Source organism: Trichechus manatus, unplaced genomic scaffold, assembly GCF_000243295.1.
Source record: "Trichechus manatus latirostris isolate Lorelei unplaced genomic scaffold, TriManLat1.0 scaffold00162, whole genome shotgun sequence".
Taxonomy (NCBI): Eukaryota; Metazoa; Chordata; class Mammalia; order Sirenia; family Trichechidae; genus Trichechus; species Trichechus manatus.
This window is the reverse complement of record NW_004444098.1, coordinates 1,682,402-1,708,026: the sequence shown is the minus strand read 5'-3', so window position 1 is coordinate 1,708,026 and position 25,625 is coordinate 1,682,402. Positions and strand designations below refer to the sequence as shown.

The following is a 25,625-nucleotide window of genomic DNA, read 5'->3' as shown; positions in this document are numbered from 1 at the left end:
ATAATGGAGGTGATGGGATGGTTGCAACTCCTTTCAGATAATGGCTTGGCTGATGCTGGGCTTCCCCTTTAAGGCCTTGTTAAGAGAATTGTACTTGGTTTCAAAGTGCTATCCAATCAAGGTTGGACCATCCTACTATCTGACCAGGACTTGGTTCTCTCCCCAGTCTTTGCCACTAGAAACAGTGGCTAGAGCTACTCTCCCCCAGAGTTATCACCATGGAAGTTTTAACGTAGCAAGATACCAGCAAAGTTAACACAATTTTGTTCTTAGATGTCAGTAAGTACAAAGTTACTTTGGCTTTCTTAAAACCATATTTGCTGTTCACAAGCATGCAAAGAGGGAACACTTTGCCAAAAATAAGAAATCCCGAACAAAATGTTAAGAAAATTCCTATACAGTGCCTTTCTCTCTTTCTTCACCACAATGCTACCTCCAAATATCTGTGAGCTTAGGCACATAGTGGCAATGGACAAGTCCGTTCTCATTACTTTAATATACAGGCTAATAACAATTAATCTTCATGAACGTTTGAGTGTATAAATAAATACTAGACGTGAAATGGCTTTGAAATTTAAAATGTAACTAAAATATAGGCAGTATTGATTATTTGACTCTTTGGTAATTTGAGCTCTTCTTCCTGGTGGTGTTCAATTTAGCCCTCTCCTATTCAACACCTTCATAACATTTTCATTCAGGAAATATCAAAGTATTTGGAAAAGTTTTAGCTATAGATTTGTCAGTTGTTCTCCAAGTTGAATCCAGTCCATATTTGGACTTAATTAACATGGGCCAACCATACGTGTGCATATTTTCTGAAGGGACTAGACACAGATGGGAGCAGATATTGTATTTTTGTCCTTCCCAACTAGAGTTGCTCAATACTTATGAGTATTTTCTGTGATGCCTTTACGTTTGGTAAACATGGACCTTCCTAGTCAGCCACTGGGACGTTAATCAGGGGAGAGCAGCAGAGCAGCTGATAAGCCAAGCAGTGTGGCTATTCACCCCTTCCAGAGTCCCAATTTTAATGGGGGAAAATGGGACATTTTGCTTATTTGGAATTAACTGAGAGGTAGGAGTCTAATCTTCTAGCCTAGGACCAACCTGGGGTTTAGGTTCAACCTTAGCCAATATTTAAAAAATGATTTATCTCTGGTGTCCCAGGCACACTCTCTGAGCCTTGTTTTCCATTCAGTTTCAACCTGCCCTTTGATACTCCCAGTATCAAAGCCTGCTTTTGGGGATGGGTGTGGGGAATCTAGGAATCTATCAACTCATTTACACAAAGGAGAAAATGACTAGTACTTGAAGTACTGTTCTCTCTATAATTTGCATCTGAAAAGTCATGGGAGCCTTTAGCTAAGGTCTATTGGTTGATTATATAAAGTGACTAAGGGTTGGAAGGTGTTTGACCAAAGAATTGCCTTGCACCGTGAATTTCACAACCTTTGCTTATGTGGAAAGTCTTCCCAGGTGCAGCCAAGGCTGGAGTGGGCAGGACCTCCTCCATGCTTTATGAGATTAGTGAGTTCAAAGCAGCCATTTTCATTACGCAGTTATCAGAAATGATGAGTTAAAAAGATTTCAATCCTTGCCTGCCTAGCCAAACCTGGACCAATTATTTTTGTTCTATGTGAAGCAAGACTCTTGTGTGGGTGCCTTCAGTTTTGATGCAGGAACATCAAATGATTAGTGCAAGGCATGCTTCCCTGATAAACACAAAGCTCTCAGGATCTAGGTCTGTAAGAATAGGTTATCTGGTCAACCCAATCAGTGTGCCTGCTCGTCCAGGCCCCAAGAGAGTAATTAAAAGCTCTTTACTCGATTTGGTTCAGGTATGTCTGATTTACATTATCTGAATATTCTTTAAATGTGATTTTGGAAATGACTTTTAAAAACTGAAGAATAAATTCCAGGGCTTCAAATCAGTTCGTTCAGGTTCAAACTCCTGCTGAGAATTTCCATTTTCTAACAATTCCCAGGAAGCTATACATAAGAATCACCTAGGAATCTTGTTAAAATGTATATTCTGATTCAGTATATCTGGGGTCGAAATGCAAATTAACAGCAGGGAACTTGTTAGAAGTGCAAATTATCAGCAGGGGGTTTGAACCAGAACAAACCCTGTTTGAAGCCCTGATAAATTCACTATTGGGATATATTCCATGAACCTAGAATACATATTTAATTCTGACATTAAACTGTGATCTCCTCCAAGAGAGAAATGGTCTTATATCAGGAGTCTGATGCATGGTAGGTGCTCAATAAATGTTTGCCAAAAAATTGCTGAATGGATGTACTAGGTTACAAGTCAAGTGGAGTCCTGTTTAACACCAATTCCTCCTCACTAAAGACCAGAGCTGGTCCTCTCCTGTGCTCCTTCCTTCTCCCTGACCAGTATTATGAGCTTTCATAAATTTTAAGTTGAGGTTCACCCAATGCATTTTACAACTATTTCCCCAACTTCCTTTGAGATTTCTTGTGGCTGATTTTCCAGCCAAAGACCAGAGACAGAGCCCTAATACAGAGTCACTATCTTGAGTATAATTCCATTGGCTACTCTTGCCCATGGAAGCAGCAGTCAATAAATCAAATGACATATTACACTGGGAAAATCTGCTGCCAAAGACCTCTTTTAAAGTCTTAAAAAGCAAAGATGTCACTTTAAGGACTAAGGTGCACCTGACCCAGGCCATGGTGTTTTCAATCACCTCGTATGCATGCGAAAGCTGGACACTGAATAAGGAAGACCAAAGAAGAACTGACACCTTTGAATTATGGTGTTGACAAAGAATATTGAATATACCATGGACTGCCAGTCCTCCAATCCTGATGCCCTGTTCTTCTTCATGTAGTCCAGCTTCTCGGATTATTTGCTCAGCGTTATGCAGATGACACAACCTTGCTTGCTGAAAGTGAAGAGGACTTGCAGCACTAACTGATGAAGATCAAAGACCACAGCCTTCAGGATGGATTACACCTCAACATAAAGAAAACAAAAATCCTCACAACTGGACCAATAAGCAACATCATGATAAACAGAGAAAATATTGAAATTGTCAAGGATTTCATTTTGCTTGGATCCACAATCAATGCCCATGGAAGCAGCAGTGAGGAAATCAAAAGACACATTGCATTGGGCAAATCTGCTGCAAAAGACCTCTTTAAAGTGTCAAAAAGCAAAGATGTCACTTGAAGACTAAGGTGTGCCTGACCCAAGCCATGGTATTTTCAACTGTATCACATGAATGCAAAAGTTGGACAATGAATAAGGAAGACCAAAGAAGAATTGTTGCCTTTGAATTGTGGTGTTGGCGAAGAATATTGAATATACCATGGACTGCCAAAAGAACAAACAAATCTGTCTTGGAAGAAGTACAACCAGAATACTCCTTAAAGGCAAGGATAGTGAGACTTCATCTCACATACTTTGGACATGTTATCAGGAGGAACCAGTCCCTGGAGAAGGACATCATGCTTGGTAAAGTAGAGGGTCAGAGAGACAGGAAGACCCTCAATGAGATGGCTTGACACAGTGGCTGCAGCAGTGGGCCTCAAGCATAACAACCATTGTGAGGATGGTGCAGGACTGGGCAGTATTTCATTTTGTTGTACATAGGGTTGCTATGAGTAGGAACCGACTTGACGGCGCCTAACAACAACTCTTGGTCTTTGCACATTGGCATGTTTAATAGGCATGCTGGTCTTGGGTTCTTTTTGGCTACACCTGGAAACTGTCTTCCCACCCCTCTTAGCAGCTCTCCTAGTCTTCTGCCTATACCTGCCATATTCCTGGTTAGCTGTGGTTACTTGGCTTGGCTTCACTGCCCTAACTTTACCAGTGTGCCTCTCCATTCTGATCAGTCTCCCTCCCTTGTCTCACTATCCCCGGTCTCACTTAACAGCCTAACTGGGGCTAATTGTTCTGTCTTGGTTTTGAGTGGGAAGTAATATTTCCCTGATAGACCGTTACTGCTACTGAAAAATATCAGATGCTTTCCTCAATCCTCTTTCCTATTTCCCTTTCAAAACTGTCTCCTTTTAGTCTATCATGTAGGCAGTCATTAAAGTTATCCCTTGGGACATGCTGAAGTAGCACTTCTTAAACTATGCACTAGGACATCAGCATCAGTATCAACCTAGGCTGCTTATCAAGAGGGCCTGAGAATCTGCATTCTTACCAAGCCCCTCAGATGATAGCTATGCCCACCAGAGTTTGAAAACCACTGTGCTAACAGATGTCTTGATCAGACAACCAGCCTGGAAGTGTCTTTAATCCACTGATTCCTAACTCTTTCCTTTCTCTCTCCATGCGTGGGTTATATCAATGATACACTTTTAACTTGCATTCTAACTTGGCCCCAGGCTAATTTCACTTAAGGTCTAGCTGGGTTAAGATGACACTCTTGTTCAATACTTGATTGCATCCTGTCAAATATCCCTGACATCAGAATGTCAGAAACTTCAATATATTACTGGGGGAAAAGATTCAATAGGCCTACACTGTGGAGTAAGGCTGTCCTTAATGTTCACTGGGAAACAGTGGCTGTATTCTAGGATGTCAGTGTGAGAAAGCCCTATGGGGGCAATAAATATCTCAACTATCTGCCCAGATTGCCAGAAAGTACCTTGTTTGAGAAGTATTAACTGCTTTATTGCTGGTGCTTGAGGCCTCCATCATATTCAAGAGGGAAAATCCACCTATAAAAGGAAATCCTTCAAGCTTGTAGCCTTCACTTATAGTTTAGAATCATAGAAACTTAGAGGAGGGTAGGGGTGGGTTGGAGGATGAGGCCCAGAGATTTAGTCAAGTACAAACAACTCTTGATAGGTAAGTCGGGTCTACCACCCAGGTCCCTGGATCCCCAATCAGTGATACTTTCATTCTGCCAGGCTGTCTGGGGAGCCTGGAGGAGTTTCTTCCTTCCGTCTGAACTGGTTTTTAAAAGGAGAGGTCATGAGAAGTCTGGATGCCTGAAGAAAAATGAAAGAGGTATTGGAGAAGGCACAAGGCAACTGACGTGCTGAAGACCAACTCTGCTAGTTTCCCAGACAAAAGAAAGAGGATAATGCATTGGTAACAGATTATTTTTCTAAGGAGGAAATGTGGTAGAGGGGGAAATAATCTACAGACTTGGAGGTCAGGTAAAGTTGGGATCAAATCTAACTTTGGTCATTTACTAGTTTTGTGACTTTGGGTGAATGGCTTAACCCTCTCTGAGCTTCAATTTGCTTATCTCAACAAAGGAGATAATGTGATCTGCCTTGTCTGATGGTCCTCAAGATTGTAAAAGAAAGAAAGTGCTTGACCCTAACACCATAGGTTCTATCTCCTCTGATGTATCTGCTTAACACTGAGTGTAGTGCGCTGCACAGAGCGTGCTAAACGTGGCCGCTAACAGAGAAGCAACAGCAATATACCCAGGACTCTTTGCTTCTTCTGAAAAACACTTTCTCTCTGAACAAGATAGACTAACTGTTAGAAGTAACACTCAAAACAGCACACTGGTAATCTTTGCTTTAGGCAAGCAGATCACTCATTAAAATTTGTATTTCTATCTAAAAATTTGTTTTCTCTTCAAATGGCTTTTTTTTTTCCCATCAAGGATATTTCACTGGGAATGGACTCCCAATTTTAATACTGGGTTCCTTATGAACCTATGGTTGCTTTATGAACAAGGAGCCTTCTGTCCACTGCAACGTGATGTTAAATGATTAATTTACATCCTTCCAGCAATAGGAGAGCAGCCTGGTTATGGACCCAACTGCCTGATCAAGGCCTAAGGACAGGTGGACCAGGCTCCTTGGCTTTCCCTCAGCTTGATTTGCCTTATTTTTGGTGGGAATCGTCTAGAAACTTGTGAAGGGGGCCAGGCAAGCTTTGCTGGCTTCCATCTCCAGTCTTGTAATTCGGCAACACCCATGGGCTCTGATGACCAGCCTCCACCCTTCTAAATCCTTCATCCTTTCCATCCATTTCCACAGAATACTGTTGCTATTAGCTGCTGCCAACTCATGGCAACCCATGCACAACAGAACAAAATGCTTCCTGGTCCTGCACCATCCCCATGATTGGTTGAAGATTAGACGCTTGTGATCCATAGGGTTTTCATTGGCTCATTTTTGGAAGTAGATCTCCAGGCCTTTCTTCCTAGTCTGCCTTAGTCTGGAAGCTCTGCTGAAGCCTGTTCAGCATCATACCAACACGCAAGCTTTGACTTACACATGGGTGGTGGTTGCACATGAGGTACATTGGCCAGGAACTAAACCTGGGTCTTCCTCATGAAAGGCAAGAATTCTACCACTGAACCACCACTGCCCTCACTTTCATAGAATAAAGCCTGAAAGTCTTCCGCAGAGTTTTAAGCTTAGGTTAGGACACTGATTCATTCATTTGTTCAACACACATTTATTGATTACCTACTCTGTACCAGGCACGGTTTGAGATGGTAAAAAGATAGAATCCCAGCCTTCATGGGTCTGGCATTGCAGTAGGGAAGAAAGATACAAAACACATAGAAAACTATACTATTTGATTTAAAAAAAAAACAAAACTGTATGTGTAACTGAAACAGTTTACACTGTCTACATTTATCAGTCATTTATACTTTAAGTGGGGGATAAACCCAAGAGCTGGTTTGATGAACAAGGTGAACTGCATAGGAGAGTAGTAGGGAGAGAAACGGCGGGAAAGGCGAGATTTTAGAAGACAGACTTCTTGTGGTTTGATTTGTTCTTTTGCCTTCAAAATAGAACTGTTTGCTCAGCCCGATCGCTCTCGCTCTCGCTCTCAGGAAGGAAGCAGGGCCTCTGCAAGTGAACTTTATTCCTTCCCTGTGCAAACAGGAGCAGAGACCTGGCCACGCTGACAGTGGGGGATGGGCCACCAGGCTGCAGGAAATGAGTTCTTTCACAACAATCAAAAGGAAGACTGGCGGCCGCAGCTCACTGTCTTCAGGTGCAATAGCACCTTAATATTTCAGAGTGTGGGGAAGAGGAGAGCACAGCTGACATGCTGGAGGCAGTCTGCCAGGGACGAGTCTGAGTTTCCAGGCCAGTTTGGAAGGCTAGTGGCTTTTCAATTAAAATAGCTGTCTTAGTCTCCTAGGGCTGCCATAACAAAATACCACAAAGTGGGTGGCTTTAAACAACAGAAAAGTATTATCTCACAGTTCTGGAGGCCAGAAGTACAGATTTAGGGTGCCGGCCAGGTGGATTCCTTCTGTGAGCTTGGAGAGAAGAACTGTTCCATGCCTCTTTCTGGTGCCACCCTTGGCGTTCCTTTGCTGATTATAGATGCACCTGCCTCTGTAATCACATGGCATCTGTCTTCCCCCTATGTATACTCAGAAACCCTGGTGGTATGGTGGTTAAGAGCTACGGCTGCTAACCAAAAGGTCGGCAGTTCGAATCCACTAGCAGCTCCTTAGAAACCCCATGGGGCAGGTCTACTCTCTTCTATGAATCAGAATCAACTCGATGGCAACGGGTTTAGTTTTTTGGTTTTATGACTCTGTTTCTGTGTCTGTTTTCCCCTCTTAGAAGACACCACTCAGAAGCGATTAGGACTAGGACCCACTCCAGTCTGACCTCATTTGACTTAACCAATAAAAAAAGAAAAGCCCTATTTCCAAACAAGGTCACATTCACACGTACAGAGTTTTAGACATCAGCATATCTTTTCAGGGACACAAGTCAATCCATAACAATACCCAATGCTGCAAGACCCACAAAAACAGGTGGAAAGCCAGAGTCAAGGAGATAAAAACTGTTGACATTTTAGTATATTGTAGTATGTATCAGCCTTATTTGGTGCAATTTCTGCATCTCCGTATAAAATAATATTTAGTTCTTTTTTTTTCAAAACTCATGTTTTTATAATTGCAAGATACCTTTTTAAAAAACAAAGTAAAATTAGTGTCACTTCTCAGGGTTTTTGACTGCAAAAAGAGCACAAGGGAATGTTCTGGAGTGATAGGAATAGTCTATATCTGAATCGGGGGGCTTGTTACATGGTTGGGTACAGATGTAAACAGTCATCACACTGTCACTTAAGATCTGTGCAGTTATTACTGTATTTCATATATACCTCAACACAAAAAGGAAAAAAGTAAGTAAAGGCCTGCAGGTCCGTGGCAAACTAGATGTCATAAATTAGGGGCTCTGCAGAGCATGCAGGGGCTGATTAGATCTTTACAATCTCTTCCCATTTGCTCAACTGATGACATAATTTAATAAACTGCAATGCTGTTAACTTTCCTCCTTGGTATTAGCACCCATCAGGTTCCAATACAAAACCTATCTAGACAGGAAATTAGAAAAACAAATATGGAAGAGAGAAAACACCTGCTGAGTTCTCAGCTGAGACAAGATTCAGGGATAGTTTCACGCTCATTGGTAATTTCTCTCAGTGGGATCTTCCATGCTGTTAATAGTTTTGGCCCCAAGAATTCTGTGTGTCCATAGGATTGTTAAATCTGCCTGAAAGGCAGAAATAATTGTGTGTGAGTCCTCTTCTCTCTGAATAAATGTGAAGGGTTCAATTCACAAAAGAATCGAATTCAGCAAAACTATAATTAAGAATTATCGAACATACTCCACTGGTCTCACCCCTTTGGGAGCAAGGGAGAATGAAGAAAACTAAAGATACAAGGGAAAGATTAGTCCAAGGGACTAATGGACCACAACTATCACAGCCTCCACCAGACTGAGTCCAGTACAACGAGATGGTGCCCGGCTACCACCACTGACTGCTCTGATAAGGATCACAATAGAGGGTCCCATACAGAGCTGGAGAAAAATGTAGACCAAAATTCTAACTTGCAAAAAAAGACCAGACTTACTGGCCTGATAGAGACTGGAGAAACCCCGAGAGTATGGCCTCCGGACACCCTTTAGCTCAGTAATGAAGTCACTCCTGAGGTTCACCCTTCAGCCAAAGATTAGACAGGCCCATAAAACAAAACGAGACTAAAGGGGCACACCAGCCCAGGGGCAAGTACTAGAAAGCAGGAGGGACAGGAAAGCTGGTAATAGGGAACCGAAGGTCAAGAAGGGAGAGTGTTGACATGTTGTGGGGTTGGCAACCATATGTCACAAAACAATATGTATATTAATTGTTTAATGAAAGACTAATTTGCTCTCTAAACCTTCATCTAAAGTACAATTTTAAAAAAATTAAACGACATATTGCATTGGGCAAATCTGCTGCAAAAGACTTCTTTAAAATGTTGAAAAGCAAAGACGTCACTTTGAGGACTAAGGTGCGCCTGACCCAAGCCATGGTGTTTTCAATCACCTCATATGCATGCGAAAGCTGGACAATGAATAAGGAAGACTGAAGAAGAATTGATGCTTTTGAATTATAGTGTTGGCGAAGAATATTGAATATAACCATGGACTGACAGAAGAACGAACAAATCTGTCTTGGAAGAAGTACGCCAGAACACTCCTTAGAAATAAGGATAGTGAGACTTTGGACACATTATCAGGAGGGACCAGTCCCTAGAGAAGGACATCATGCTTGGTAAAGAGTTAGCGAAAAACAGGAAGACCTTGGATGGGATGGATTGACACAGTGGCTGCAACCACGCACTCAAGCATAACAACGATTGTGAAGATGGCGCAGGACCAGGCAGTGTTCCGTTCCGTTGTACGTAGGGTCACTATGAGTCAGAACTGACTCCACAACACCTAACAACAACAACAAGATAATTAAGATTATTAAAGTTGGGTTGTTTCCAATTGCAAACAATAGACAGTTGAGTTCTGTGTTATATGTTCTTTTAAACTGTACTCATTTCCAATATTATTATATTCTAATTTATTGAACCAATAAGTTTATAAAAAGTAAACTGTTTAAAATCATGATGAAATTTCCAGATTTTCTGGTTTTGATTCATTTAAACAAATTATCCACATGCCCTCTGGTTATTTTTTTATGATGAAAATAATCCCTCTTTTAAAAATAGGAAAGAATAAATAGATTCTCATCATGCTAATAACAATGTTAAACTCATGAGTTCTCTTGAGATCTTTTTACCCCTTACTAAAATGTCATATTATTATTATTACTAGAGATTTTCATTTTCTCTTTTTTTACTTTGCCCTTACTTTAAAGAGTTCATGGCATTAATCTCAATAAAATTGTGTTTTCCAAAAGAAAGTCTTCATGCAGGAGAAAAAAATATGTGTGTGTGTATAGTCTACAATTTACAAAAAGAAGGTATCTCAGTCTAAGATGTCGTTTTTAAGTCAGTTATTGGAACTCAAAATCATTTTTTCTCCTTTTAGAAACATGGTGTTTGGGTTTTCAGAATAGCCAACAGAAGCTAATTTATTTAGCACTGAAGGTGAAATACTGTATGTTTATGGCAACATTTCAATTTTACCTTTTGCCAATTTTTGAAGAAAGAACACATTTAATTTATATGGCAAAACTGATGAAATTTTTAATGGATATTTTCACATAACCTGTATGGGTGGTGCAAACAGTTAAGCACTAGCCAAAAGGTTGGAGGCTCACACACCCAGAGGCGACTCAGAAGACAGGATTGGTGGTCTACTTCTGAAAGATCACAGCCTTGAAAATCTTATGGAGCAGCTTGACTCTGCATACATGGAGTGGCCGTGAGTTGGAATGGACTCAACGGCAACTAATAACAACATACTTGTTAATACATATAATGAAGAATAAATAAAGAATAAAAACAAAATACTAATCATCCCACAAACCAGGAATATCTAGTCTTACTATAAAACCAAAAAACCAAACCCACTGCCATCGAACTGATTCCGACTCATAGAGACCCTATAGGACACAGTAGAACTGTCCCACACAGTTTCCAAGGAGTGTCTGGTGAATTCAAACTGCCGACCTTTTGGTTACCAGTATAGAGGTGTGTTTATTTCCAAGATTAAAAATACATTTCTATGTAATTGAGATCACATGCACATAGTTTTGTACCTTGTTTTTTCTCAATCATTATTGTATTTTAATGGTTTTGAAGATTGTCAGCATGGATTCTTTGTCTAATCTCACTTCAAATCCCCCAACTGTCCTTTCTTTAAAATAAGTGTGCTCAAAGCCTATCTTTTTTACCAGCCACAATTTGTGTTTTGTTTCGGCATGTATATAATGTATAAAATGAAGAAGAGAGAGGAAAGACAAGGGAACTGGGAGGAAGAATGAGTAAAGCAGAACTTAGGTAACAGTGCAAGAGTCAGAAGGATCTTTGGATATAAACATGTTTGAGATACAATGGACAGAATTTGGAGCAGTGCACCCTAGAATGACAGGGATTCTAGTACTGAACCTGAATAGGAATATGCATCATCTTATCCTACCTCATCAGTTGATTGATGAGGAAACAAACATGTAGTGAATTTGAGGTCTTGCTTGGAGATACAGATAGTCTGAGGCAATACTGACAAGGGAACTCTTCTACAAATTCTCAATCCTAATTTCCTTTCTTTAATCTCTGGGGTATAGAAAAATTGAAGAGCAAGAGGTCTGCACTCTTCCCCTGAAGGCTAAGAAAGGAAATGGTGGAAAAGAGATGCTGGCTCAATCACTATCCCAATATAAGGCTTGGTTGTAGCTGGCTGGAGTTCAGAAAAGTTAAGAAAAGAGGAAAGGGGAGCATAGTAGCCCCTCTTGGATGCAGAGAGATGAAGACCATGTACAAACCACTGTCCTTAAGTGAGTTTTTCTAGCTCAAGGAGTACTTGCTCCGGGATTGTCAAAATTCCAGAATGAATGCCACAATATATTGTTAATCCATCCATACAGATTAGCAAATAAAGAGACTGTGGAGTTAAGAATTCGTCCATTTAATGAAAGGAAAACCAATGCTTATCGCAATCAATTATGCTTATCATATCATTTATATTGTCCTTGAAGCAAAGTCCACCTGGTGTTGTTGTTGTGTCGTCGAGTCAATTCTGTCATATAGAGACCAATAGGACACAGGAGAACTGCCCCACAGGGTTTCCTAGGCTGTCATCTTTACAGGAGCAGATTGCCAGGTCTTTTCTCCCGTGAAGCCACTGGTGGGTTTGACTCGCTGACCTTTCAGTTAGCAGCCAAGTGCTTAACCATTGCACTACCAGGGCTCCTTAAAGCCCACCTATTCAAGGTATAATTCTAAACAGTATGAACCATATATCTTTTGAACATCAATGTGGGTAAGAGCCCACTATTCTCGTTATACCATTTTTTAGTGGTCTTGTTGATTCTGGAAAAGAAATCGAGACCAGTGCCATTGAGGGAAGGGGTTAGGGGCTAGAGGCTGAAAGATGTTAAATAGAGAGTAAGGGGTTGTGGGAAATTATACATTACTTTTACAATTTCAATTTACCAATGACAACTGTTCATTTGGAAAACATTGCCCTGAGTGAGAGCTTAGATTTCATTACTTGCATCCGTGTCACTTTGCTTACTGCCAAATTTTTTTTTTCAGTTTGTTTCTCAAAAATCAGACTTCACATATTTAAAACAATTTTTTTTCTTTGCCAAGACTCACCTTAACCTTATCCTGCCCCATGGACTTGAAGAACTTTCCAATGGACGTCCAGACCTGTACAATGCAGCTGGAGAGTTGTAAGTAACCACTGTTGTAATGACTGCCTGCTTGTTCTTACCAATGATCTGGCTCTTTTAGCATGTCATTAAGGAGAACAGACCCATGAGACTCATTCTCTACCTCCTTACCAATCCCCAAGGTCCTATTGGAAGGACAAGCAAACACACTTGTCAGCGTCTCATACCAGAAACTCCTCATCAGTAGCGCATAGACAACCTTTCCAAACATTTTGTCCTTCCTCAAACCATGTGCCTGGTTTAGTAAGCTTTTCTTTGAAAATAAAAATGGCGCCTGGGAAAATTAAGATTATTAGTCATTCAACCTCTATAATGAATCACTCCTTAATCAGAAAATTGCATTTATTTTCATCTTGTGTCCATATAGACCATCACCCCCAAAGGAATTTTGGCAGGAAGGGATAATTATACAAATTGAAGTGCTTTGAGACCAAGGCACAGGGGCCTTAGCTGAGAGGAATGTGAGAACAAGGAGCATGGGAAGAGATAGCATAAGAGGCATCTCCCTTGGATGCACAATGGATACACAAAGGCATGGGGAAGGAAAAACGGAGAACTGTCATCTACATTGCCTCCCTCCTGACCTAGTCCTGATGCCACCGCAAGCTTTGACACGTGCCCTAAATTGCTGATGCCTCCAAGATAATGGAATTTTCAGTAAGAGACATGAATTTTTTTCTGGCTTGCTCTGTCAGTTTCTCTGTTTGTAAAATGCAGAGAATACGAAATGCTCCTGACCTGCAGGGATGTTAGGAGATTTAATGAGGCAGGGGCAAGGAAACACTTTTAACTTCTTGGTTTAGAAAAAAAATAAATGTAAAAAGACACATCAACTATTATTAAAAAAGAGGTGGTGACAGGGTTTTCTTCTGATCATTTCAAATAACTGTAGATTTCCCTTGAAACTTCCTACAGAAATAAACAAAATAATGAAACGTCTTTGTGTTAAGAAGTTGTCAGGGATAAAATGAGAATTTCTGATTTACAATAGGCTTTATGTATTCATTTTTTCTCCACTGTACCTTCTCCTGAGAAGAAAGTTGAGAAAAACATTTTCTTACATAATGATTCCTTCTTTGTATCGTCTCTGCTGCCCCAAATTCTCCTTTGCCTCAATGTTTTTTCACTCCAATTAATGAATATACTTGGTCCTTGCAGGACTGAAAAATAATTCAACCAAATAAGCAGCAATGTGCTTACCGATAACTTAGGATGTGAAGAATGGGAATTACTCCCTACTTTTTTACCCCAATATTACCTCCTCCTTTCTCTACCACTTACTCTTTCCTGCCTGCCCCAGGCTGGGGTTTCAGGATAGCTGACAAGGAAAATTATTGTGGTGGCCACCAAGAAGCTCACCAGACGAGGATGTGGAGTGTTTGGTGATCTTGAATATTTGCTGGAGGTACCCTGGGCGTCTCAATACAGTGTTGCAGTGGAAGAGATGGAGTTGGCTATTTTCTTAGGGAACCATCAATACTTGTACAGAGTCCCCTTTGTAATTCCTCATTTTCCATGTTTTTATTTTTTGGCTTTGAATGGAAAAGGTGGCCCAAATAAGGAGGAAAGTAGATTGCAATTAACTTTGCCATTGACTTCTGGTTAGCTTTGGTGAGTCACTATCTTGCAGTAAACAAGAATTAGAATCTAAAAACTTAATGAACATGCTGAGGTTATTGGCCAGCCAAGATCTCATGTAATGTGCCTTGTTCTCCTTGTCATCATTTTAGAGTTCAGATATCACAAATGGGTAGGGGGCAGAAATGATGCTTGAAAGAGTAGCCTTCATTCTGGGGTACAAAAAGATCAAGAAGCACTTGACATATGGCATGGTTAGCAGGAACATGAAGGCTAAGAGCTAACTTTGCTTTGCTAAACTGAGAGCAATCTTACTTTCAATGGGTCAGCAGTTGCAGAGCAATATGACCTTACATAATAGAGAATCTGTTTTCCTTCATATTAATAATTGTGATGAGTAGGCCTATTCAGCAAGATACTAGCACAAATGAACATGCTTTGTCAGCATATTTCATAACTTCCTCTTAGGCTACCTGCCCATAGTCTTCCACACTTGTTAGAGTAATTGGGGATTGACCATAAAGGCTTTTAACATAAGCTTTGTGAGAGCAAAGCTAACAGACCCTAGGAGAGGGGCCAAGTTTGAGGGAGGAATGTTTTAGGCAGGCCCATGATGAATTCATTCTCATTAAAAAAAAAAAAACCTTTTTATTTGAAATGCTAATACTGATGCCATCGATTTAATTGCCTTATTGGATTGCCACAGACACAAGCTCTTGCAAATAAAGACTGTCTTCAAAAGAGTTTATACTTGTTTACTTATTTGTTCTTCAGAAATATTTACTGAATACAGAGGCAGAAAAAAATAGACTTTATAGATTCCATTCCCTCATTATACAGAAAAAAAATCACCCAGAAATAGCTTGATGTCTTCAATTACTTTAGCTCCAATGACATGTACTTGTCATGATGATTGCAGCTCTTTTATTAAGAATGTTCTTGAATTGATTATGTGTCTGCTTTAGTCGATTTCCCTGTGTGTTTCTTTACACGGCTAGATTTTCAAGCTTTCTTGGATAGAGGCACTCAATTTTTCACTATGATTTGTTTACTCCAGTTGGGTACACGATGAATGACCTGATATTTGAGTGGTTAAGCGACGGTCCAGTGCAAGTTGCGGAAGGATTGACCCTGCCCCAGTTTATTCTGAAGGAAGAGAAGGAACTTGGTTACTGCACAAAGCACTACAATACTGGTAAGTTTTCTTTCAACTGCTGAACTCAGCGGGCTCCCTCTGCAGCTAGGGGTATATATCCCATCACCTGGATTGCTGCATATTCACCAAGCAAACTGAGTGACATGGCACGGACCTCAGCTTGGCTCAAAACAATCTCAACAGATGAGATGCCTGTGCTCTCTGGGTTAGGTCAGTGAGCGCAACAGACAAAAATTTCTCCAGAAGAGAAAGAAAGAGAGAGAATTGGGAATCTTTTGCTGTTCTCTTGCTGACCATCTGCTGTCCAAGTGAGTCCAAGCCCAGGAAGTACTCATACAGTGTTGCAGTGGAAGAGATGGGGTTGGCTATTCTCTTGGTGAACCATCAATACTTGTACAGAATGCAAGAAATGCAAGAATTCTGGCTCATTCCTGGCATCCACACTTGACATTGGCTCCTCGGGTCAATTTGCACTCTGCTTTAGTGGAAGAGAGGAACAATAACATAGGTCCTCATAAACCCAGAAAGAGCATTGCTGTGCTCTTCAGTTCTGGAAAGTTATAGGAGTTTGGGTGAAAATTAGCTGGAGGGAATTCAGCTGGCTCTAAAATCATACTTTATCAGTAGTGCTGATACACACATAGGGGTGGAAAGGAGGTGGAGAATTTGAGGTGGTAGCAACAAGCGGGCATCTGTTGTTGCCTGCCCAGTAAAGCCTGTAGCTTTTTCTATGAATATCCTGGTCTCTGGTACCACCCAGCTGATCATGAAGATACAATCAAGCCCCGATGGTTTGTCCAGGGAGTGCTCCAGGTAACATGCTGAATAGAATGGTCCGTGAACACTTGTTCCAGCAGTCAATAGTGACTTCCTATGAAGTGACTGAGACTTGATCCCAAGGTGATCTTCCTGACCAAGAAGAATCCAACCCTATCTTTTATAATTTGAAGCCAAATTACCTTCTGGGGTTCTAACTCCAAGCCAATTAAAGAGAAAGGAAAGTGAGAAGAGGCAGGACCATCTTGCTCTTGATTTAATATCTTGATTTAAAAGATTTAATATCTTTCTATGCACTTTATTTTATAGGCAAAGTAACATTATAAATAGTGTCTAGGAATATTCTAAAAGTCTTCAAGCAATTATCTAGAAGGCTATAAAAATTTTACAATGACTAGATGATATACACGACTTATACAAATGTATATTTTTCTCTTGTCATTGATAACACAGAGATAGATGCACAGTTACCCATATACTTTGAGAGCCCTGTGTGAACTTTACTACTTAGAGGGAATAGTGTCAACTATTAGATATTATGTGTTATATAGTGTATTCTGTATGTATATGCTATAGGTTATATGTTACATAATACATATTATAACCCCACAAAATTTGAATATCTTATGTTTCCTGATCAGTTTTTAATAGTATTGCAGATTCTGAAGCCCTGTCTAAAATAATCAAGCTGCAATAAGCACAGATTTTAATACTTACATATGTCACCTGGTTTTGGTTTAATGACTCTTAAGATCACTTGTTCTCACAGCATCATTCCCATTACTGACTGAGCTGGAGAAGAGTTAAGTTGGTTATGTAGGGTGAGTGTTTTGTTCAATCTTCCAAATCCATCTGCAATACTTTTTTTTTTTTAATAAAGTGTGATTCTGGAATGGGGAAGATAAATTCAAATTGGACTTTAAATGATCATTTCCTGCTTCTAGGAAAGTTTACCTGCATTGAAGTCAAGTTTCACCTGGAACGCCAGATGGGATATTATTTGATCCAGATGTACATACCCAGCCTGTTGATAGTCATTTTATCCTGGGTCTCCTTTTGGATAAACATGGATGCAGCCCCTGCCAGAGTCGCACTGGGCATCACCACGGTCTTAACGATGACCACACAGAGTTCAGGTTCCAGGGCATCTCTGCCAAAGGTAAGAAATCTCTTTGCTCAACAACAAGTGAACTAAGAGGTTGACCAAGGGTTTTGTGGGATGGAGAATTGTATGAGGACAGAAATGTCTGCCATCCTGCAGCACTGTTGGAGATAAAAACGCATCGAGAGAACAAAAAGCTGAGTGTGAGAGAATCAGGGCTCTGAGGCATTGGAGGCCCTTAAAATCAGATCGGTCGGGGTAAAGAGGAGTCGGGGTTGGGAGAGAAGAGAAATGACTGGAGGCAGGAACAAGGCTAAGGGATTCTGGTTAAGAAGCCCTTGAGTGCTTTGACCTCTTGTTTTTGATGACCCATAAAGCTTGCAGGAATTGGAAAAAGATTGATGCAACCTATGCTATATTGTCAAGTATTTATTGGTGAGGCTATTGTAATTCATGTGCTCTATGAACTCATTTTCAATAATAAAAGTTTGAATTAAGCTCCTGGAAATTTACACAGAAAAGCCACGTCAGTGAGTGTGTACAAGAAATGAATGTGTTGCCCTGAGAAAATTTTTGAAGCTTGAACTGAAACTATGCCCTGAAGTCATTTTCAAACTAAACAATAGTTCATCTGAGTTAGTAAAGAATGTTTCCTAGAGCATTGCGCTCTTTTAAAGAATTATCCATACGAGATCAAATTGACAATAGTAACTAAAGTATAGATGAGTAGTTTATGGGGCAGTGAGTCTAAGTCAATGGTGGTGAAATAATACGGGAAGAAACAGCAAGAATGGTGACACAGCGTGAAGAATGTAACCAATATCACTTAACTGTACATGTATAAATTGTTGAATGTGTGTATGATCTGCTGAGTATGTTTTCACCAAAAAAAGTTTAAAAAGAAATGAATGCGCAATATTAGGGTGAAGTAAATCTTACATGATTCTTTGCTACACCTTAATTTCCCTTAATGGCTGAATATAGTACTAATTTCAAGTGACACGGTTACCTAGAGAAGGAACGGTGGAGTCACCCAAGAGTGTGAAAATTCCTGGAACTAGATCCAGTTGACATAGAAGTGTGGCGTGGATATCAAGGACACATTTTGTAGACCTCAAGTAATAATCCATAACTCTGCTTTTATGTAGGACAGGCCTTTGTGTTTGTAAATATTGTTTAAGCAAATAATAAGTGCCCTGCTTGTAAAATGCCCCAGCACTACAGAAGTATGCCTATGTGTGCTTCCTGCCTTGGCCAAGTACACTGAGCCATTGACTTCATTTTTCCTGGAGGGTACTTCAATTGAGCATTCAGTGTACATATCTCACATAGGTTGAGTCATCTCTCCAAAACCCAGTTCCAGAAAATAATTGAGATGTAATCCCGTATCTTTGCTGGCTCAAGTTCATGCTTGGTTGTGCTACATTTGACACGATGAGAAATATTAGCTCATGCTCCACATCATCTCCTATGTTTGGAAGATAAGATGACGTTTGGAAGAGGTCTGTGGGTACAATGGAGATGGACTATTATAAATACTAGGGCAATAGTTATACAAAGTTATTGGGTTCCATGCCTCAAAATAAATATTAGATTTTATATGCTAATAGAGATTGGAATAAAACTGTCACCGATACTTTTTTATTTTCTAGGATAACAAATAGTATACCATATTTTATGCAAATAATACGCACCTTCTATATTTGCCAACTGAGCCCTCCCCGCACGAGGTATTTTCGTAAGCGCCGCTATACTAACTTTTTCACAGAAGGCGTGTGTTACTTGCTTAAAAATACGATAATGTTCCCGTGTCTCATTTCTAAGGTCCCTGGGTGGTGCAAACTATTTACGCTTAACTACCAACTGAAAGGCTGGAGGTTGGTGGTTTGAATCCACCTAGCGCCGCTGTGGAAAAGTCCTAGTGATCTACTTCCATAAGATTACAGCCATTGAAAACCCTGTGGAGTGCTGTTCTACTAAGAAACACGTGGGGTCGCTATGAGTCAGAATCGACTGGATGGCAACAGGTTTTTTGGGTTTGCTCTTATTTCTATTAGACTACAGATGTCAGAAATACTAACAGCTTTTTTTCAGCTACATAATCATATATCAATTTTATCTAATAGAAATTCTAATCCACTCTGTGCCCCCTCCCAAACAGGTTCATTTACTTACTTGTTGTTAGCTATTAGTTATTGCCATCACTGCATGCCACACCAGTAAACCACAGGATGCACAACATGTATTTTAAAATTTAATAGACAGTTGAATTATTGGTGACAAATTATGAGCAGATCACTTCAAAACATAAGACATTTAGCCTCCAATCACTCACTGCTATGAAAAGAGTAGTCATTTATTTTCAAAAGAGGAGCTTGAGTTTTTATGAATTTGTTATCCATCCATATTAGCTATTATGATTCTACATCAGTGGTCAAAACGATTGCTAAATAAATCATCAGTGATCAGTGATCTTTGTAGAGGCAATGAGGAACTCAGAGAAACCAACTGAGGGTATAATAGAAAAATCATTTTATACTTGGTTTTGAACACATAATGGTTATCCTTTTGCCACCAGCATGTTTATCTTCCTACTGGTGCTGTTCTTAGACTATTATTAAACATAGTCGGCTCTCAACTGACTGTGGGGAGATGTGACTTATATGGATGATGGTGATAAACCAAAATGGGATAAAAAGCGAGTCATGGAAAATAAAGAATTGATCGTACACTTACTTACACACACATAAATACTCATTTTAATTTATAAACACTGCAATTCCTAAGCAGATGCTCCCCTGTGCTGATTATATAGTGGCTCCAGGGCCTATGGCAATACCCTGTGCAGAGTAGACACGCAAGTTGCGCTTTCAAAGTAAGATGTGATTGTTATAGTAAATATAAAAAGCATCATTAATGTTAACCATTGGGTAAACAACTGTTGTTAAGACTTTGGTGTATTTCCTTCCAGTCTTTTTTCTATGCACATTTGTGGGCAAACCCATGTGCATGCATGTAGATATACACATACGCACACACAGAAAATTGAGATCAAACTTTTACACAGTTCTATAGTATGTGCCATTTCCCATGGTATGAAAAATCTGTCATGAACGTATTTTAAAAATGACTGAATAGTAGCCTATCTAATATATTAATCATCATTTATTTTACCATCTTGGATATATAGGATATTTTTTTGCTTTTTAAGTATGACCATTATATTTGTATATGAGAGTTTGTGTCTCACTGTGTTCTAGGATACACATGTATAGGTTTTTAAATTATTTTTTAATTTGCTATGGGAAAAATGATAGAAGGAATTGAGGATGGTTAGAGAGAATGAGGAAAGATCAATGGTAAGAAACAGGAGAGGATGTATGTTCCATGCAGACATGGACTTTGTCTTCTACATCGTGTCAACTTCAGCATCCAGAAGAGTATCTGGCTTAGATTAGATGACCAATAAATTCTCATTAAATGGATAAATAAATAAATGAATGCACATTCATGAGACCATGTAGTAGATACAGTAGACTTGAAGTAGAATCAAAGCAAGGACGTCACTTTGAGGACTAAGGTGCACCTGACCCAAGCTATGGTATTTTCAATCACCTCATATGCATACCAAAGCTGGACAATGAATAAGGAAGACTGAAGAAGTGATGCTTTTGAATTATGGTGTTGGTAAAGAATATTGAATATACTATGGACTGCCAGAAGAACGAACAAATCTGTCTCGGAAGAAGAACAGCCAGAATGCTCCTTAGAATCGAGGATGATGAGATTTCACTCATTTAATTTGGAAATGTCATCAAGAAAGACCAATTACTGGAAAAGGACATCATGTTTGGTAAAGCAGAGGGTCAACGAAAATGAGGGAAACCCTCAGTGAGATAAATTCACACAGGGGCCAAAACAATGGGCTCAAGCATAACGATTGTGAGGATGGTACAGGACTGGGCAATGTTTCATTCTGTTGTACATAGGGTCGCTATGTACAACCAACTCAATGGCACCTAACAAAAACAACAATATATGGAAGAATCTCATAATAATATTAGCTGTACTGTAAAGGAATGGAACTACTCTAAAGGAGTAGGTCCCCCTTTCCAGAAGTTCTCAAGCAGACTTTGGGGAGTTAAGAATATATGCACAAAAAGCATAAACTTTGAAATAAACCCACCAATTAGCACAACACCTGGCTCATAGTAGGTGCTCAGTATATAGCTGGCTAATGAATGAATGAACAATGTTAAAAGGACTTGTAGTCAAGTGTTATTCCAGGTGTAATTTAATTTGGCAGTTCATTCATCCATTCATTTATTCAACTAACATTTATTGAATGTCTCCTCTGCGCCATGCAGTGTGCTCGAGGCTGGGAATATCAAAGATAAATAAAACACAGTGCTTATCTACCCACAGGGAACCCTGGTGGCGCAGTGGTTACGCGCTTGGCTGCTAACCAAAAGGTCAGCGGTTTGAACCCACCAGCCACTCCATGGGAGAAAGATTTGGCGGTCTGCTTTCGTAGATATACAGCCTTGGAAACTCTATGGGGGCAGTTCTACTCTGTCCTATAGGGTCGCTATGAGTCGGAATCGACTTGATGGCAGTGGGTTTGGTGGGTTATCTACCCTCAGGGGCTTGTAATCTGGTAGGCCAGAAACAGATATTTGGAGTGGTGATTATTAAACAGAGTAGACTATAAGGACTTACCAGGGAGGATGCCTAACCTATTAAATGGAGGAGGGTTGAAGGGAGGGAGGGAGAGAAGGAGGGTGAGAAGAAGCAGTGTTGGGGAAACAGCCTAAAGGAGGAGCCTGAGCTGAATTTCTAAAGCAGGTAAAGCAGGAGGAGGTAAAGGCCCTTCCAGGCAGTGAGGACTTCCTGCTCATAATATTTTGGCTACACTTATAAAATAAGGTTTTCCAAAAGACAATCTGGGAAGCTTTCCAACATGCTTCACAAATTTTAAACACATTTAAAGTAAGAAACTTGTTTTTATTGATTCCAAGTGAATTTCCTGCCAGCCAAAGCTTTTTTTGTGTATTTTTGCATTTTTGTTTCTCAGAAGTTCAGTCCCTTCCCTAAAGACAGGAAAATCAAATATCAGCATGTTATCTGTTCCATAGCTCCCTTCCCATTTGAAGCTGTAATGTTGATTTTTAAATCTTCACCTCTGCCAACCTCCAAGATGCTGTTCCACTGGCAAAGGCTCACCCTTCGGAGAGTGAACCTTCTCGTGGCAGACTCAAGACTAGATGTATCATTGTCTATCTGATCTGCAGGAAAACATGAGGATGAGGCTTTGGGTGTGGCCAAGTAGAGTTCAACAATTATTTTCCTTTACTCTGTGTTTGTTATTACAGCTGCATGATCTTCAGCCATGCTAAGTGTGTCTTGAGTCCTCATTTGTGGCTGTAGCCCAGAGGCTATAGAGGTGAGAGCAAGCATTGGTAGATGACAGCTGAGATGACCCAGGTGTGCAAGTGGATCTGACAGCTCTCAGGTCCACAGCTGTCTCCTTAGAGCAAGGATCCAGAAGCACTGTCTTTCGCCAGCATTAACTGAGATTTCCAATTTCCTACAGAAGGAAAATTTCCCTTACTTTTCAGCCATCTGGTCAACTAACACCAGCTGGACCATTTCAAAGAGTTGCCAAACCCAGGACAGCTTGGAATTTAAAACAAAAGAGGCCATAATCCTGCCACATTTGGTCTCTCTTTACCCACCAGAATGCTTCTATCTAGAGACAGCAGTAAGAGAAACTATGAGAGAAGTAAGATTGATTCCTAGAGGAGTTTTGAAAGAAGGATTTGTTCGGATAAAGGATGAGTCTGTTTTAGCTCTAAAAAATAAAGATGATTGCTCCTTGAATCAGATGCATCCTCAGCTAATTAGAATGACTTTCCTAGGTCACACTGGCATCTCTGAAAAAGGCTGGAAACAATTTTGCATTGTACATAAGCAGGGTTTTATGAAATTCTTGGATAAAAGATTGAAAAATAAGAAAGCTGAGCATTGGCAAATCCATCGGCAGGCCTGCTTGCTTAAGCCAGATGTCTGCATATGTGGGAGACTTCATAAACTTTCCCTTCTGACATTTCCCAAGCCGCAGCAAATTGAAGAGCCGTTGTTGTAGTGAGTGTGTGATAAAAACATGCAAGATGACGTGTGTGAATCCTCTTGGGACAGAGCTGGAGCACCACTGGCACTTCAGCTCAAGAGTGTTTTTGGCAGCCATTACAGGGTAGCTGACAGTGGGAGAAGTAGGGCTTCAAACCGGTTAGTCCCAGTTCGAACCCCTGCTGAGAATGTGCATTTCTAACATGTTCCCAGGCGATGCTAATGATGCTGGTTAGGGACCAATTCTGAGAACCACTAGTAGAGCAGTGGTTCTCAGAATTTATTATCCATAAGAATCACCTGGGAATCTTGTTAAACTGTAGATTCTGATTCAATATATCTGGGGTGGAAATGCAAATTCTCAGCAGGGGTTCAAACCAGAATGAACTGGTTCGAAGAAGCCACTGGGGAGAAGCCACCCAGGCTGTGCTTCTGCTCGAGCCCAATGAAGCTCATAAATCTTTTGGGGTAGCATTTTGAGGTTCAGGATGATTTTAGACTCTCTCCCCATTTCACTAAATGGGTAACTCTGATGGGGTCATACAGCATAACAGGCTTCAGTCCTTACTGATGCCACACAGTGAGAACAAAAGAAACTATTATGGGGCGTGTACCACAGTGTCAGGCACTGTGTTACATGCTCAGGATATGTTGTTAGCTGCTGTTGAGTCGGCCTGCATGCAAAATGGAACAAAATGCTGCCCAATCCTGCTCCATCTCCATGATCGGTTGCAGATCAGACAGTAGTGAGCCATACAGTTTTTATTGGCTGATTTTCAGAAGTAGATTGCCAGGCCTCTCTTCCTCTTAGGATATAGACAAGAAGAACAGAGCTTCTGTCCTTAAGAAGACTGACATATACATAAACAAGAGATTATAATTCAGTACATTAAGGACAGTGTGGTAGATTTTTTACAAAACTGGCTGTAATAATTCCCCTTCCTATATGCACACCCTTGGGTAATAGTCCCTGCCCACATTGACTGTAAACTTGGCCATATGACTTCCCTTAGCATATGGGACAATGGCAAATGGGACATAAGCAAAGACTTGAAAAATGTTTGCATATTGGAGGTAGCTCTCTCTTTCTGCTCTTGGAATCCTGTGACCACTGCCATGTGGATATGCCCAGGCTAGCCTGCTGAATGATGAGAGACCCATGGCCCAGTTAACTCCACCACTCAGATGACAGCCAGCTGACTGACAATAGACTGCAAACACATAAGTGAGCCCAGTTAACCCCAGGTAGAGCAGAAATGAGGCATCCCAGCTGAGCCCAGCCCAAATTGCTAACCCAAAGAATTGTGAACAAATAAATAGCTATTGTTTTAAGCCACTAAGTTTCAGGGTAGCTTGTTACACAGCAAAAGCTAACTGATACAGGTAGTGTTAGAGCTGGATACAGGATTAAAGGAGATCTTTGGCCCAGTCTGGGAACATCCTGGAAGAAGGGACATGAGGAAGCAGTACCTGAACTAAATTTTCTTTAAAATAGATGGGGTTTTTCTTTGGACACAAATTCCCCAATACTGCCATCACTTTTAAGAAAATAACAGATATTAACTTTAGTGTCTGTGGAACCAGTCTATATGTTTATAGAAATAGACATATATATCTGTCAAGATTCTTTCTCCCTAACTTTCAAACCACTCTTAAAATGCCACCTCTTCCAGGTGCCTTCTGAAATACTTTGGAAAAGCTTCTTTATAGCCTTCCACAACAAAAGGCATGTAACCCACATTATATGATTGTTGAATTACCTACCTCTCTTTATAAAGCATCTACCATGGCCCAGAAAGCAGCAGGAGGCTGATGATAAACATACCCATATGAGCACTCACTAACAATGGGACAGGCTTTCCTTTATTTTTATGTTTATCTTTACACTAAATATGCTTCTTTCTTCAGAGAGAAGTATGTGTTTGTGTATATGCATTTTAATACATTTATATATCTAATGTGCATTATGTTTATGAATTTAAATACAGATATGTTACAGCATAGTAAAAAATATTAGTAAATTCTTAGCTGGTGTATTAGTTTTCTATTGCTGTGTAACAAACTTTGTGACTTAACGTCCATTTATTAGGTCATAGTTGTGTAGGTCAGAAGTCTGGCATGGCATGGTTGGTGTCATGGTTTGAATTATGTCCCCCAAAAAATGTGTGTATCAATTTGGCTAGGCCATGATTCCTGGTACTGTGTGATTTTCCTGTATGTTGTAAACCTGCCTCTATGATGTTAATGAAGGGAGGATGGGTGGCAGTTGTGTTAGTAAG

At 40.2% G+C, this 25,625-nt stretch overlaps 2 protein-coding genes across 4 annotated transcripts in view; one reads left to right on the top strand and one right to left on the bottom strand.

Annotated features, from left to right (window-relative positions):
- Nucleotides 1-25,625, bottom strand: part of FANCB (FA complementation group B) — a 345,837-nt gene that overhangs the window by 18,642 nt on the left and 301,570 nt on the right. The gene's annotated exons all lie outside the window — the stretch shown is intronic.
- Nucleotides 1-25,625, top strand: part of GLRA2 (glycine receptor alpha 2) — a 213,545-nt gene that overhangs the window by 63,438 nt on the left and 124,482 nt on the right. For all 3 annotated transcript variants that reach the window (XM_004386335.1, XM_004386336.1, XM_004386334.1), the window contains exons 5-7: nt 12,522-12,604; nt 15,240-15,377; nt 17,060-17,274. In XM_004386335.1, the coding sequence (XP_004386392.1) occupies nt 12,522-12,604; nt 15,240-15,377; nt 17,060-17,274 (436 nt within the window). The remainder of the gene's footprint in view (nt 1-12,521; nt 12,605-15,239; nt 15,378-17,059; nt 17,275-25,625) is intronic.